The sequence below is a fragment of the Saccostrea cucullata genome, unplaced genomic scaffold (assembly GCF_032062105.1).
Source record: "Saccostrea cucullata isolate Sc308-1 unplaced genomic scaffold, CSIRO_AGI_Scuc_v1 ctg271, whole genome shotgun sequence".
Lineage (NCBI taxonomy): Eukaryota > Metazoa > Mollusca > Bivalvia > Ostreida > Ostreidae > Saccostrea > Saccostrea cuccullata.
The window spans coordinates 104,960-119,510 of record NW_026924573.1 but is presented as its reverse complement, the minus strand read 5'-3'; the positions used below and the strand labels follow the sequence as shown (position 1 = coordinate 119,510).

At 37.4% G+C, this 14,551-nt stretch overlaps 1 protein-coding gene across 1 annotated transcript in view; it reads right to left on the bottom strand.

Annotated features, from left to right (window-relative positions):
* LOC134266740 (uncharacterized) overlaps nucleotides 1-14,551 on the bottom strand; it is a 38,587-nt gene that overhangs the window by 6,159 nt on the left and 17,877 nt on the right. Inside the window, exons 37-66 of the mRNA XM_062748963.1 lie at nucleotides 14,406-14,520; nucleotides 13,814-14,088; nucleotides 13,571-13,685; nucleotides 12,283-12,500; nucleotides 12,029-12,143; nucleotides 11,474-11,721; nucleotides 11,236-11,350; nucleotides 10,911-11,134; nucleotides 10,537-10,651; nucleotides 10,079-10,425; nucleotides 9,451-9,565; nucleotides 9,058-9,227; nucleotides 8,736-8,850; nucleotides 8,274-8,452; nucleotides 8,004-8,118; nucleotides 7,300-7,438; nucleotides 7,042-7,093; nucleotides 6,700-6,817; nucleotides 6,301-6,560; nucleotides 6,076-6,187; nucleotides 5,595-5,936; nucleotides 5,013-5,311; nucleotides 4,324-4,438; nucleotides 3,690-4,036; nucleotides 2,990-3,104; nucleotides 1,899-2,155; nucleotides 1,640-1,754; nucleotides 1,106-1,359; nucleotides 848-962; nucleotides 384-607 (exon numbers count right to left, since the gene is read on the bottom strand). Of these exons, the coding sequence (XP_062604947.1) occupies nucleotides 384-607; nucleotides 848-962; nucleotides 1,106-1,359; nucleotides 1,640-1,754; nucleotides 1,899-2,155; nucleotides 2,990-3,104; nucleotides 3,690-4,036; nucleotides 4,324-4,438; nucleotides 5,013-5,311; nucleotides 5,595-5,936; nucleotides 6,076-6,187; nucleotides 6,301-6,560; nucleotides 6,700-6,817; nucleotides 7,042-7,093; nucleotides 7,300-7,438; nucleotides 8,004-8,118; nucleotides 8,274-8,452; nucleotides 8,736-8,850; nucleotides 9,058-9,227; nucleotides 9,451-9,565; nucleotides 10,079-10,425; nucleotides 10,537-10,651; nucleotides 10,911-11,134; nucleotides 11,236-11,350; nucleotides 11,474-11,721; nucleotides 12,029-12,143; nucleotides 12,283-12,500; nucleotides 13,571-13,685; nucleotides 13,814-14,088; nucleotides 14,406-14,520 (5,445 nt within the window). The remainder of the gene's footprint in view (nucleotides 1-383; nucleotides 608-847; nucleotides 963-1,105; nucleotides 1,360-1,639; nucleotides 1,755-1,898; nucleotides 2,156-2,989; nucleotides 3,105-3,689; nucleotides 4,037-4,323; nucleotides 4,439-5,012; nucleotides 5,312-5,594; nucleotides 5,937-6,075; nucleotides 6,188-6,300; nucleotides 6,561-6,699; nucleotides 6,818-7,041; nucleotides 7,094-7,299; nucleotides 7,439-8,003; nucleotides 8,119-8,273; nucleotides 8,453-8,735; nucleotides 8,851-9,057; nucleotides 9,228-9,450; nucleotides 9,566-10,078; nucleotides 10,426-10,536; nucleotides 10,652-10,910; nucleotides 11,135-11,235; nucleotides 11,351-11,473; nucleotides 11,722-12,028; nucleotides 12,144-12,282; nucleotides 12,501-13,570; nucleotides 13,686-13,813; nucleotides 14,089-14,405; nucleotides 14,521-14,551) is intronic.

Here is a 14,551-nt window from a genome sequence, read left to right as displayed (position 1 = left end):
GAATTTAAGATAAAGTTTGATATATGAACATAGGATTTTTTTTTCTTCTCATCACTCAATTACTTCTAAATTTCTGCATTAGATTACTGTAATACAGTTTCAGAAAGGCATTCTCAATTCAGGTCAAGTTAAAGAACAGGTTCTTAAATTAACACTCTGTATGCTCAATTATTTTAATGAACATCACACATTTCTGTTTTCATCAGTCACCGATTGCAACAATTAAATTCCTAGAGAATTTTGTTACAGCATATAAGTTTAGTTACTTCCTCAATTCTATTTATCTGCCATAAACCCACTCCCTCCTTTCTATAAAATCAATGCTTACAGATAGATATGCACACATTGTTACTCTTAGGACCAAAAGAAATAAATAAACTCACTTGAGTGGTTTGTGAATGATGTGCCTGAGGTTGAAGGTTGAACATATCCGGGTCGGAATCCTGTGAAGCCCCCGGGGTAGGTTCCAAACACAGGGTACTGGGACCCTGGAGAGGTCAGAGGGTTGACGGTGCTGCCATCTGGATTTCTACACATGGGCTGTGGACAGCAATCTCCTCCAGCTCGCATCAGGTAACAGTTGGATGGGAGGTTGTAGTTCGGGCATCTGATTAAAAAAAAAAAAAAAAACCACTTTCACTTACAGTTTCAGAATTGAGAAATAAACTCTTGCAGTTTCAATCAGTTTTGTTAGTCTGATAACAATGCTTGACCTTAAGTTCAAGATTTATCAATGAAAAAAATCCAAGGTGTTTCAAATCTTCAACAAAGATACCTCCTGTATTATCCGTTATACAATTAATTTCCTTTCTCAATTTGATAAAACAGAGTATCAAAGAAAACTTACTTAGGTGTACACTCATAGTATCCACTGTTTGCATCTTTACATTCACAAGAATATTCACATCCATCATCCCATTTATCTCCCTGGTTGTACAGTTTATTTTTGTAGATACAGAGACCTGAAAAATCATTTAGACATAATTCAGTAATCTTGACAGTAAAGTATTTACATGTATGTGAATGCAATATAACACACGCATATGCCTTGTGTTGAATTTATTAATGTACAGTATATCATAACTTGCTATGGGTCATTGCTTACTGTTTCTACTTCCGGTGAATCCTGTTGCTACGGTGCCTGGTACCACTTGGCTGCCACTGGTTCCTGGGTTGTAGCCTGGGTTGATGACGTGGGGTGCCAGAGAGGGTTGAACAGAGGGAGCTGGAGTGGGGTACAGTTGGGGAGCAGGGTTGTATTTGCCAAAGTCAGGACTGTTACAGCTGAGAGTGGGGCAGCATTGTCCAGGTACATTAACAAAACTACAATAGCTGGGCAGGGGTGGGTAAGTGGGGCACCTGTTTGGAAAAATGGATGTGAAATCCAATGATTATAAAATCCAGAAACATTCATCTCTTATTTTAATAAAGACTTTGAAATAAACTGGAATATCTTTTTATCAACAGACTCCTCTTTTGTGAGTAAAGCCCACTTTCAAATTGTCTGACCCAATTACAAGCTTTCTGAAATAATGGCAAGTTTACCCTTTTGAGAACTTAACTGCAATCTTTTTTGAGAAATATCTTTTACATTTCCCTTGAAAATGTATTGTACAAAAGACTGAATAAAAGAACTTACTTAGATGTACATTTGTAAAGACCAGTGGCTTCATCTTGACAGCTGCACACGTATTTACATCCATCATCCCAGGACTGTCCTTGATGATAAACTGTGCTCTTGTATACACATCCACCTTTTGAAAAAAAAATGAGGAAAATGAAATTTCCATTTACCTCCCTTCCATTTAGAAACAGCATTAAACCCCTTCAAACTTCTATTGAAGTAAAATAAAAATTTAACTGTGCAGCCTCTGTATAATTTTTAATAGATTGATTACTTCTACTTCCAGAAGTTCCTGGGGCTCCACCAATAGGGAAGTTAGGCTGTCCTGATCCTGTGAAGACCTGGTGGGTTCCTACAGGGATCACATGCTGAATGCTGGGGGCCAGAGTTGGCGAAACTGTGGGTCCGCTTGGGATCTGTGGGGTGAGGACCTGACCGTTAGGAGCAGTGCACTCTATCTTCTCACAACATTGGTCCGCGGGATCTGGGATCAGGTGGCAGTACGATGGGATGGAGGAGAAGGTCTTACATCTGAAAAACAAAATAATTGGCGTGATAAAACAATGAAATAATCTTTATACCGTATATACTCGCCTATAAGTCGTTTTTTTCGGAGTTAAGTTTTGGTCTTAAACTCTATGTCCGACTTATAGGCGAGTCATAGTTATTGGTATTTTTTCTGGACGCTGAAATGTAGTATTTCCGACGATTATCGAAGATAATACCTGGATATATATGATATTTGATGCATTCTTATATTGTAAAGTACAATTATTTACATTTTCATAATTTATTTGTATCTTAAGTGAGCACTACTTGTTTATTTAATGATTCAAGATTAAATATCGATCTCATTTTAAAAAATATAAATTGAAACCAGGTTAAAACATCAATGGATTAACTTGAAATAGTCATCCGATTTTGGCAAAAAATTGTACCGACTTATAAGCGGGTCAATCGCAAATACCACCAAAATAACATAAAAAAGTACAACCGACTTATAGGCGGACCGACTTATAGGCGAGTATATACAGTAGTACTATACATTGAGCCGTACAGCCACTTGGCATCAGACATTTTCATCACTGGTGCTATTCATGTTTCAATCAAGAAGTCAATTTTTAAAAATTTTTTGCAAAGAATTTTATGTGCAAATGTATGTTTGAGAACACATTAATCAATGTTTACATGATCAAAGTACCTAAGATCACCCATTTGTATCAACAAACATCATGTTGTTGTTTTTATTTTAACATTCGTTCTTTTATCCATAAATTCTGTCATGGTCTAAATGACTCTATAAACTTCAAATGCTTTATCTATTTTTTTGATCTGGGCCTGTTTGTATATTTGTCTGTGACAGACCTGGCCTGACATCTGTAGCTATTGGACATAGCATCCACACAATAACAAGTGTAATCACATCCATCCTGCCAGTTTGAGCCTTGTGGGTGAAGGCCTCCCTTGTACAGGCACATGTCTACAATACAGGTATATACAGCTATAAAGCATTGTATTGTCAACAAAAAAAGATCCTTGATAATCAAAGTTAAAAGTTTCCCTACAAAAGTGGTTTTTAATCTTCTCTATTAAGGAACAGACAAGACGTTCCTTAATAATAGAAAAATATTGCTAAGAGTTTGTCATTGAAGTATTGCTACTTAAACATGTTTATTTACAAAATATTGAGGTACCTTACCAGGCATTTCTGGAAGATACCAGGGGTAGATATACAAAACAGATTTTTAAGAACGTCTCGTCTGACCTTAAAGTACCTTTCCAGTTACTTGAATCTCTGTTAAGTAGAAATTGCTTAAAATAAATTGACATCTACAGAAAAGAGATTTTCACTCCCCATGGCTTTAATATACAGCTTGTGAACTTAATGGACATAACCAAGTACTTTTATAATAAGCAAAATTGACTGTCCCTAGCACTTTATTATAAGCATGATGTTTTACTGTACATGTAGAAGTAAACAGGGTGTTTCACATAATTTAATTTTTTGAGATTTTGTGTTTATTTAGTGGTAAAACTAAAACACAGTCATATCTCTTTTACTTACTTGATGGTTTTGGAGTGGTGTTAGAGCCAGTGCCGGGAGTATTGCTGCCGGGATTAATAACGATGGGATTCTGAGTGGTTGGAGTTCCCGTGACAGGTGGATTGGTGTTAGGATTGATGATAATTGGTCTAGTGGTCTGGGAGCCTCCTATAGGTTTGGTAGTCCCTGGGTTGACAACGACAGGTGTGTTAGGTCCGGGTGTGGGTGTGATGACAGGTACTGTGTTGGGACCCACTGTTGGATTGAAGGTTGGTATGTAAGGGGAACACTTGGCAATCTGACAGCAGGCATCATTGGGGTCACGCTCATAGCTGCACTGTGGTGGAAGTGGTGGGTAGGTGTAGCATCTGTCCAGAACAAAATTGATCAATTGAAAACCTATTGTTAAACCTGCTACTATTGTTAAACCTGCTGTTAATAAAATTTCTGCTACCACTCTCTCCTACAACTTATTTTTACTGAGAGATTATGACTATAAAATCTTAGAAAGTAAAAATTTTAACATGAAAATCACAAAACACTGCAATAATATATTTTCAATTCAATGGTCAAAACTCACAATCAGTTAAGGTTATGTCATAAAGATTAGTCTGTGCACAGCAGAAGACAGAGATAAATGTGATGATACACCTACCTGTCTGTGCACTTGTACTGTCCTCGACTGGCATCGATACACTCACACTTATACTGGCAGTTATCCTCCCATTTATCTCCTTGGTTGTAGGCCACACCCTTGTAGATACAGGCCCCTGCAAAAATGTTATGGGTTTAAAATTTACAGTAAACATTCATAAACAGCGAAGAAATTCAAAATGATTCTCTAAAGAAATAAACTCGACCCTAGATTCTGATAAACTCAAGATTTATTACAGTCCAATGTTTTTTCCCAGCAATTTTTTATCCCTTCGAAAAAAAATTTAGGGTGTGAGTAGGCTGTAGATAGGCAAGTAATTTGGCATCTATTGTCAAAGACTTCTAATAACAACACTTGTTTTAATTAATCATAGATGAACTATTAAATCTAATTATTTCATATGTACTGGGCACCCTGTTGTTCATGAAATGAATACATACATGTGATGCTGATTGATGTTGTTCTAGCTATGCTATGGATTACAGGGATAAAGACAAGGGGGGGGGACTTTAATTTTAAACCAATTCTGTGAATTCAAAAAATCACAATCTTGTTGGAGGAGAGAAAAGACATGAAAACTATAACCTATGAAATTAATCGCCTATACAGCAGTTCATAGTAAAATCTCTCTTTCTCAGAATAAATGTACACTAAAACAAAAATGCACACTAGAGATAAAACAAACTAACTTCCAGATCCAGTAATAATGTTAGAGCCAGGGAAGCCTGAGCCTGAACCACTGGTTCCTGGGTTGATGCCACTTCCTATGAAGCTTCCAGTGGGGACCGGTGAGGGGTAGATCATGATGCCACTAGTGCTGGGGTTCAACTGGGGGTTCAATGTGACACCACCGGGTCCTGGTGTGGGATTAGGTTGAGGGGTTGGGTTCAAGGCGTTGGGCTTGTTGCAGTCTGGGGCCACACAGCAACTGTCTTTAGGATCTGTTTTTAGGACACAGCCAGCTGGAACACTTGGGTAGGTTCGGCATCTACAAATAATAAAAAAATGTACAATAATTATTTCTATTTAAGTCAGTCACTTGTCTCTCTGTTATTGTTTTCCTTACAAAAGCTACAAGTACCTGATGTCTAAATTTAAATACTAGTGAGAACAAATGAAAATGCCCTCTTTCATATTACTAAAAAGCACCATGCATTATATACATAGTATATGTCTACAACCTAACACTTTCATATCTTCCTGTGGGGGTTGGGGGACTTGAGTATTGAACATGTATATCCTATTTGTAAGCTATATTGCTGACTACACACCTTGGATGACAGGAGATGTATCCCGTTGTCACATCGTCACACTGACAGGTCTTGTCACAGCCATCATTCCAAGTCTGACCCTGAGTGTAGAACACACCCTTGTACACACAGTATCCCGGGGGAGGGGCTCGTGTGGGGTTAGGAGCTGGTGTGGGTACAGTGTTGGGGGCCACTGAGGGGTTACCTGGCAGTGGTGAAGGGGTCATGATGGGCTGTGGGGTGGGGATGCCATTAGGGAATGGTGTAGGGTTGACAAAGTCGCAGTAAGGCTTCTGGCAGCATGGATTTTGTGGGTCCTGAATCAAAACACAGTGACTATCCAGGTTGGGATACTTGGTGCACCTATGAAATGAGGTATTTGATTTAAACAAAGTATGACCCCTATCAACAATTCATAAACAAAACATGACATGTAGACATATTTTTGAATATTTTCAAAGCTAACATTGGTTAGAAAACAGCATCTGAAGGAAAGACTTACTTTTCAGTACACTTGTACTGTCCTGTCATATCATCCAAACAAACACAATCATACTGACAACCATCAGACCAGTTCACTCCCTTGTTGTAAACCACACCCTTGTAGTAACATCCTGTTAAGAATAAATCGATACTGCATTTCTCATTTTAACATTCAAAATTTTTAAAATTATAAATTCATAAAATGTCGTTATGATTCAAAAAAATATGTTGGAAATGGACATACCAGACTTGGGCAGAGGTGGTGCCAGAGTTGGTCCAGGTGTCTGGCCTGGGGCTGGGGAAGGTGTGGGCTGATTTGTGGGCACAGGGGCGAGACCGGTCAGTACTCCTGGCTTAACAGTGATCGGTGTGGGCACAAATCCTGGGGTGGGCACTGGGCCAGCTGTAGGCTTAACTGGGCATTTTGGTACTTGACAACATGATGGGTCTTTGGGGTCAGGAACCAGAGTACACTCAGACGGTACACTGGTGTATCTTGCACATCTGAAACGTTCAATGACATTTCATTGAAAAACTTTGAATTTATAAGACAGCCTCTACCCGTTAAGTTTGAATCACAGTAGACAATATTAATTAGAAGAAGGACTATTATAAGATTCCACACACAACCCCTAAATCTGACCTTTCCTGACATCTGTAGTAGCCTGTGGCTGCGTTCTCACATCGACACACAGCATTACATCCATCATACCACTGCTGGTCCTGTTTGTAGTACTGGCTGTTCTTAAATACACACACATCTGCAATAGTCACAATACAATGTTACTTAAATACTATATTTAATTTGGGGTTTTCCCATATAATTATTGGCACTTTTTGGCACTTTAACCTTGAAAGTTAAAATAGTATAGTCTAAAAATTAATTATATTGCACCATTATTTTATTTTTTTAAACTCATTATTAATACTTCATAAGAAATATTTCTGTGTATCATATCTTAATGAGAAGTAACAATATATAAACCTTTAGGCTTGGGAGCTGGTGTAGGGTTCACATTTGGTCCAGGGCTTGGTGGCTATAAAATTAATGAAACAATATTAGCTCTAAAACTGGAAGTCAGACATTGATACAAAATATACCTATAAACAGTTTTTTTTTTTTTTATAAAATAAAAAATATCTTTAAAAACTTCAAAATCAACATTTTAAGTATTTTCCTCAAAATTCCAGATAATGCCCATGAAGAGCAGTTGTTTTCCTGCTGTGGCAGTGTATCACTTACCTGTGTAGGGGAGCCATTAGGTGAGAGTGTGGGTGCAGGTGTTGGGTTGGGGTTCTGGCAGTAGGGCATCTGACAACATTGGTTGTTTGGATCGTTAACCATTGTACAGTAGGAAGGCAACTGTGGAACTCTGTTACATCTGTTTAAAAGTAAATATGTCTTAGATATTGTACCTCCCAAGTTTACGGACATGTACATTCTTGTGTACATTGACTATTATTCAGTCAGGGGTGGTACTGAAATCAGTCATTTTTGAAAGTGATGGATAATGGTCATTTCTTCTAAGTATTTAATGTACACAATTTTCTGATTTTTGTAAATATGACGTCTTTTCATCATATTTCCATTCTCATCAATTATTGTACCTCCAGTAATTAGATATAGTACAAGTTTACGGACATGTACATTCTTGTGTACATTGACTATTATTTGGTTACTGACAAAAGGCAAAAACTAAATAATGATTTTATAGAAAAAAGGCCATCAGAAAATACAATAATTTTGTTACACAACATTACCATGTTGAAATGGTTAAGTCAGATACAATTATGGAGCCTCTTTCTAATCAGTTCAGATATTTTATTTTTAAATAATTTTACAGAAAAAGTTGATTTTTTATACCCCTCCCCCCATCCTTTCTGCAATTCTACATTCTCAAAGTTACTGCCAAGCTGAATACTGGACAATGCAAAATCAGAGCTTACTTCTCTGTACACTGGTAGTGACCAGTGCTGGCGTCCAGACACACACAGTGGTAGGTACATCCATCATCCCACTGTTGTCCCTGAGTGTAAATCTTTCCATTGTATACACACACATCTACAAATCAACAAATAATGATATATTAAAAATAAAATCAAGAAACGGACTCTAAACTTGCTTAAGTTCTCAGAACTCCTGATCATCAAATAACTGTCACATTCTTTAATTTCTAATTTATTGCAGCTTCTTTGGTTCAACAAAAGCCTTCTTACTTCTGCCACCGGTGACAGGGGAGCCAGGTTGATTGGGGACATTTCCTCCGTCAATGGTACCACCAGGGCTGTAGGGGGTGAGAGTGATGGGATCCACACAGTTTGGTGTCTGACAACACTTGTCATTAGGGTCTGTCACCATCTTACAGCCAGCCTTCAATGGGGGGAAGGTGGGGCATCTACAAACAGCATACTGATTTATCTCTTATTGTTCCTTAACATCTTAAAATATCAATATTCATGCTTTTTAAATCATTTTAGAGATTTAAAAAATTATAGCATTTTTTTTTCAAAATTGCAACAATTTTACTTATTCAAAGTGTATATGAGGATAACAATTTTGTTATTGCACCATCATTTTGTTAGTTCATATCACTTGAACATAGACCCATAATTTCATCTAATATGCAATCTTGATTCAAGTGATTTAACTTTCAATTCCTAAAAAATAAGAAAACCTACCTGTCTTTACATGTCACCTGGCCAGCCATGCCATTCTCACAGGTACAGATCTTGTCGCAGCCGTCCTCAAATGTCTTGCCTGCCTGGTAGGGGATTCCATTGTAGACACAGAAACCTACAGAAAAAGATTATTCAAATTCAGCATAATCACTCTGTCACATGCTTTACTGGCTCCCTACATCCATACTCCTATTCATACAAAACAATTATATTCTATTTCCTGACAAGAACATGTATCTTTTTATGAAACTCAAACCAAATACATGTAGTTAAGCAAAGTGCATTATCTCTTTCTATGTTAACTGTCTTATTAACTACATACTTGGAGTGGGTGTGTTCATGGGGGCCGGTGTGGGGCTGACTCCTGGTTTAGGACTTGGGGTCAGGACTGGTAGAGGAGTTGGGTTACTGCAGTCTGGCTTCTTACAGCAAGGATTGGCCGGGTCATTGACCATGACACATCCCACCGGCAGATTGGGGTAGCGGGGGCAGCTACAGGACAAGAATTTAGAATAATCTTTAATTAAGTAAACAGTGATTTTAACATTTTTTAAAGCTAAAACTTGCATTTTGGTGTCATTTTAACATTTTTTAAAGCTAAAACTTGCATTTTGGTGTCATTTTAACATTTTTTCAAGCTTAAAGTTGCATTACAGTGTCAAAGCATCACATTCTATAAAATGAGATGGGAAATAAACAGCAATGACACACTTACATTTCTGTACACACATATTTGCCGGTCATTCCGTCCAGACACTCACAGTTGTAGTCACATCCATCTCTCCATTTCTGTCCCTGGGTGTAGGCCTTGCCCTTGTATATGCAGACCTCTGGCAATAAAAAAATCATCTTATCCCTCCAAGAAAATTTTAAGTAGAACAAGAGGATCATATTCTTCATAATCATGGGAGAAGCATAAGTCACTTATCCTAAGATCAAGAGCAACCCTGTCTGGGATTTGAATTTTGAACTCATGTGACATACTTTGGAATAAAAATATTTAAAAAATTTTTTTTGGTATAATGTTCCTGGTCAATTCACTTTTACTATGCAAGACAAATTTCAATCCGTTCGAAAATTTTGACTGCATGGAAAAAAAGAATATTCACATTATTGTACAGGACTTTTAGGGATCATATGAAATTTTTGATGGATTTGATCCCAATACTGGTACTCTAATCATAATTACAAACAGATAATAAATGGTAAGAATTGGTTTTGCTTATTTTTGAGAAGAAACTGCAAGTATATTAAAACCTCCCAACAATAAAAGATGGGGACCAAAAGCAATATAGTCACCTGATTGAATCAGGTCCAAGGTCAAGAAAGGTGTCTACACTTACTAGGCTGAGGAGTTACAGGAGGTGCCTGTGTGGTCTGTGTTCCTGGAGCTGGTGTCACATTGGGTCCCACTGATGGGATCAGATAGGGAGGGTAGGTGCCTCCTGGGTAAGGTGTTGGATTTGGATAAGGATTTGGTGTAGGACTGACATTGGGATTGGGATTAGGGTTGGGAGTTGGAGTGACATTTGGTACTGGAGTTGGGGGATTGGTGCCAGTGATGCTGCCAGTGACTCCGGATGGCTGGTTAGGATTGGTCTGGTCACACTGTGGAATCTGGCAACATTTGGGATCATTGGGATCTGGAACCATGATGCAGGTTGGTGCAATGTTAGGATACTGAGCACATCTGAAAAAAAATAAAATTCAAACTAGTTTCAATTTTTATATCACAGACAATGATTGTAGGATTAATGACACAAACATTTATGACTAGAAAAATTATTTGGTATAGCAATACCTTGATCTGCAAGTGTAGTGACCTGTTGTTCCATCATCACAAACACAAATCTGTTTACATCCATCATCCCACTGTTGTCCTTGTGTGTAGGATTTGCCATTCATGATGCACACATCTACAGTGTTCAAATATACAATTATTTATTATATTATTTATCATACATGTTTGTATAATTATATATACACACTGTATATAATATTTTTCTAAATGAATATTTTTTATGCTTGTCTAATTTCTCTCTCTAACTATTATTCAAGGACATTGTCTATAAACAAAGACATCAAATTAAAAAACATCCCTCATAATAATTAAAATTTCACTTTTACTATGTTAATTATTTTTCTATGATAAAAGAGATTTTTAAAAAACCTTACTCTTTGGTTGTGGTGGAGTGGGTATGGGTCCTGGGGTCACAGGGGGCATCAGTGTTGGTGGGAAGGTGGATCCTGGGAGGGGGGTTTTTATTGCTCCTGGGGTGGGGGTTACACCAGGCTGTGGTGTGGGAGCAACAGTAGTACAGACTGGGACTTTACAGCACGGCTCTTTAGGATCCTGTGCCAAGATGCAGTAACTTGGGATTTGGGGATATCTTGGACACCTTTATAAATATATTAAGATACATTGAAAATCAGTGATGAATTCTATTATCAAAAGAAAGAAATATGAATGAAGCAAATTATCATTACAAAGATTACATACTTCTCAGTACATCTGTACTGTCCAGTCATTCCATCAATACATTCACAGTCATACTGACAACCATCCTGCCATTTTTGTCCCGTAGCATACTGCATTCCCTTGTAGTCACACAATGCTGTAATATACATGCCATTCAATTTGCCTCACAGGTTCTATCTTATTGCTTATGCTACAAAATCAGTTTAATGACTCTGAGAGGAAACCTGAATTTTTATTCAATAGGTAAATGTCTACTGACCTCTGAGAGGAGGAACCTGGGGTTTTCCTACAATGGTACCCACTTGTCCGGTGGGGATTGGAGATGGGTAGGCTGATGGGACAGGGGTGGGGACAGTTCCTGGCACCACAGTGTTCATTCCTGGCATTGGGGATGGTGTATTGACTGGCAGTGGTGTGGGGATCACAGTACAAGAGGGCACCTGACAGCAGGGGTCTTTGGGATCTGTGGTCATCACACAGCCTGGGTTCAGTTTGTAGGATGGACATCTACAGGAGAAACAGCAAATTAGATTTTATGTAAATCTGTGAACAATTCATTTCACCCAGAAAGAAACAAACTGAATAAAAATAAGTACTGATTGTCTTAAAATTCAACTCTCTCTAGTTGCAGCAAAACACACAGTACATGTATCATTTGAATAATGCATGTATCTGTCATTTTTATTCCTAAAATTCAAAAAATCCTAAATATATGTAGATTTTATGTGATCAAAGATGGCATTTGAAGAAAATAAAATAAACCTAATGAAATACAGCATGCAGAAAATAAACAGGGTGGAGGTGGTTAAGTTACCTGTCAAAACATGTGTAGATATTCTTGTCAGCATCATCACAGCGACATCTCTTCACACAGCCCTCATTCCAAGTAGCACCCTGCTGGTAGGTAATTCCCTTGTATACACACACAGCTGCAATAACAACATTTACATGCATATTTTTTCACCAACACAGAATTTGTGAGTTTGTAAAATACCTCTTTTTTGTGGTACATACATGTACAGCATGTATATATGGTTAAGTGCTGTGCATCAAAACCTGTCTGCTTACCCAGAGGATTGGGTGCTGGTGTGGCATTAGGATTTGGAGCTGGTGTGGCGTTAGGGTTTGGAGCCACCGTGGGGTGTCCTGGAGCGGGGCTGGGGGTCAGTGATGGGGGGACAGATGGGGCTTGTGTCTGGTAGTTACACAGAGGCTGCTGACAGCAGTAGTCATTAGGATCCTGTACCAGTTTACAGTAGGGAGGCAGGGCTGGGTAGGCTGCACATCTGTCATACAATAAGGACAATATAATCTCAGATATTTAAGTCATTTCTTTTCTTTAAATACATTAAATTCATTTTTCCTGATGAGAGTTTTTCGAGTCTTCAATCATTGACATTTCTATGTTCTTAAGGTAAGTCACTCCTAAAATTTGTTAAATCAAGGATTCTTTGAGAAGTATATTTTGGATAAGTACTCATAAAGTGTAACTCAAAATCGCAAAGAAAATAGGGGGTCAGTGTGCATCCTACTGATCTACGGTACATTTAAGTTGACCTTTTTGCACTTAAATTTCATCTCTTTGGTTAATTACTTTAACCCTCATTATATTTGATATGATGTAAGCATGGCAATAAATATAATCTTATTTTACGTTAAATAGCTTGAATAATATCTATCATTAAACAAATCTTACAAATTAATGCGCGTAATATATTGTGTGACCTTTTTGCACCAAGAAATAACATATTTGGGGTATTAAAAAACTTAATAGGCAATAAAAAATTTTCTTATATCAAACTTTTTACGACTTAAGGGCTGATCAGTCACAAGTATCGAGTAGTTTAAAATAATGAAAGAAAAAGGCTAGGTCAGTGATGTTAATTTTGAAATATTTGTCAAAATATTTGATTTTCAGGTAAAACATGGTGTAAATTTGATCTTGACTTCTTTAATATATTTTCATTTTTTGGATAAGTTTGTTGAGGGAAGGTGTAAAACTTAGTCTAAAAATATTAATTAAGACCTATATTAAATTTTTTTAGCAATATCAAAACGGAAAATATTCTCCGAGTAAATGTATGTGAGGCTAAATTTCCATTACATTAAATTTTATAAATGTGCAGATTTGCAGAATTTTCTGCTAAATATCCTTCCACCAAAAGTAGTCCCTTAAATCTTGCTTCTTTAGATTTTTGACAGTTTTTTCATTGAATGTTAAGAAATTTACATTGTTAAATTTAAATATGTTATAAAAATTGAATTTTAATAAGTAGTTTTGAAGTAAAAGCTTCTGCGTGAACTTTTCTAAAAAGCTGACGAGTGACTTACCTTAATTTACTGTAAAATCACTAACCTCTCAGTACACTTGTATTTTCCAGTCATTCCATTCTCACAGACACAGTTATATAAGCATCCGTCTTGCCATCTCTGTCCCTGAGCATACTGGACTCCCTTATATACACAGACATCTACAAAATAATCAAAAATATCATACATAAAAATAAGTTTCTTCATGAAATAACTTTGCAAAGTATTTTTTGTTTCACCATATCCTCTGATGTAAATGAGGGAAGTAACTTTTTGAAAGAGAACCCACTTGGGGGAGCAGGTGTTGGCATGGGCTTGGCTGTTGTTCCTCCCACTGGGACGGGAGCAGGGGTGGCTGTGGGTGTTGGCTTGGCGTATCCTGTGACCACGCCTACTGGGACATTGGTGATGAGTTGTGGAGCGACAGTGGATCCATCAGGTCCTGGGGTGGGGGTGGGGAAACCATTGGGTCCTGGGATACAGGAGGGTACCTTACAGCATTGAGGATCCTTGGGATCTGCCACAAGAATGCAGTTTTGTGGGACAGAGTCGTATTTGCGACATCTAAAATTAAAAATGTTATATTTTTAGCAAGTGCAAAGTACAATGCAACAGAATTTTTACATAAAAGTGTAATTGCATGTACATGTACTTGTGGAGCAATTTATCACTTAATTTTAACTGTTACCTAAAATAAAATCAACTTACTTATAAAGAGTTCACCCTTTTCAATGTTTGTTTTTTAAATAAATATTGATAATATTGCCTAAATCTTAATGGATCCAAATATAATATCTGGTTTCCAGATTATTGTAGTAACCCCCTTGTTAATCAATAGATTTATTCTCTAGTGTTTTGATAGTCAAAGAGAAATATCCGACCTGTCCTGACATCTGTAGAACCCAGTGCTTCCGTCCTCACATCTACAGATCCTGTCACAGCCATCGTACCACTGTTGTCCCTGGGTGTAGGTACGACCATTCATCACACAAATGTCTGCAATCACAGATACAATGTTCTTAATTTT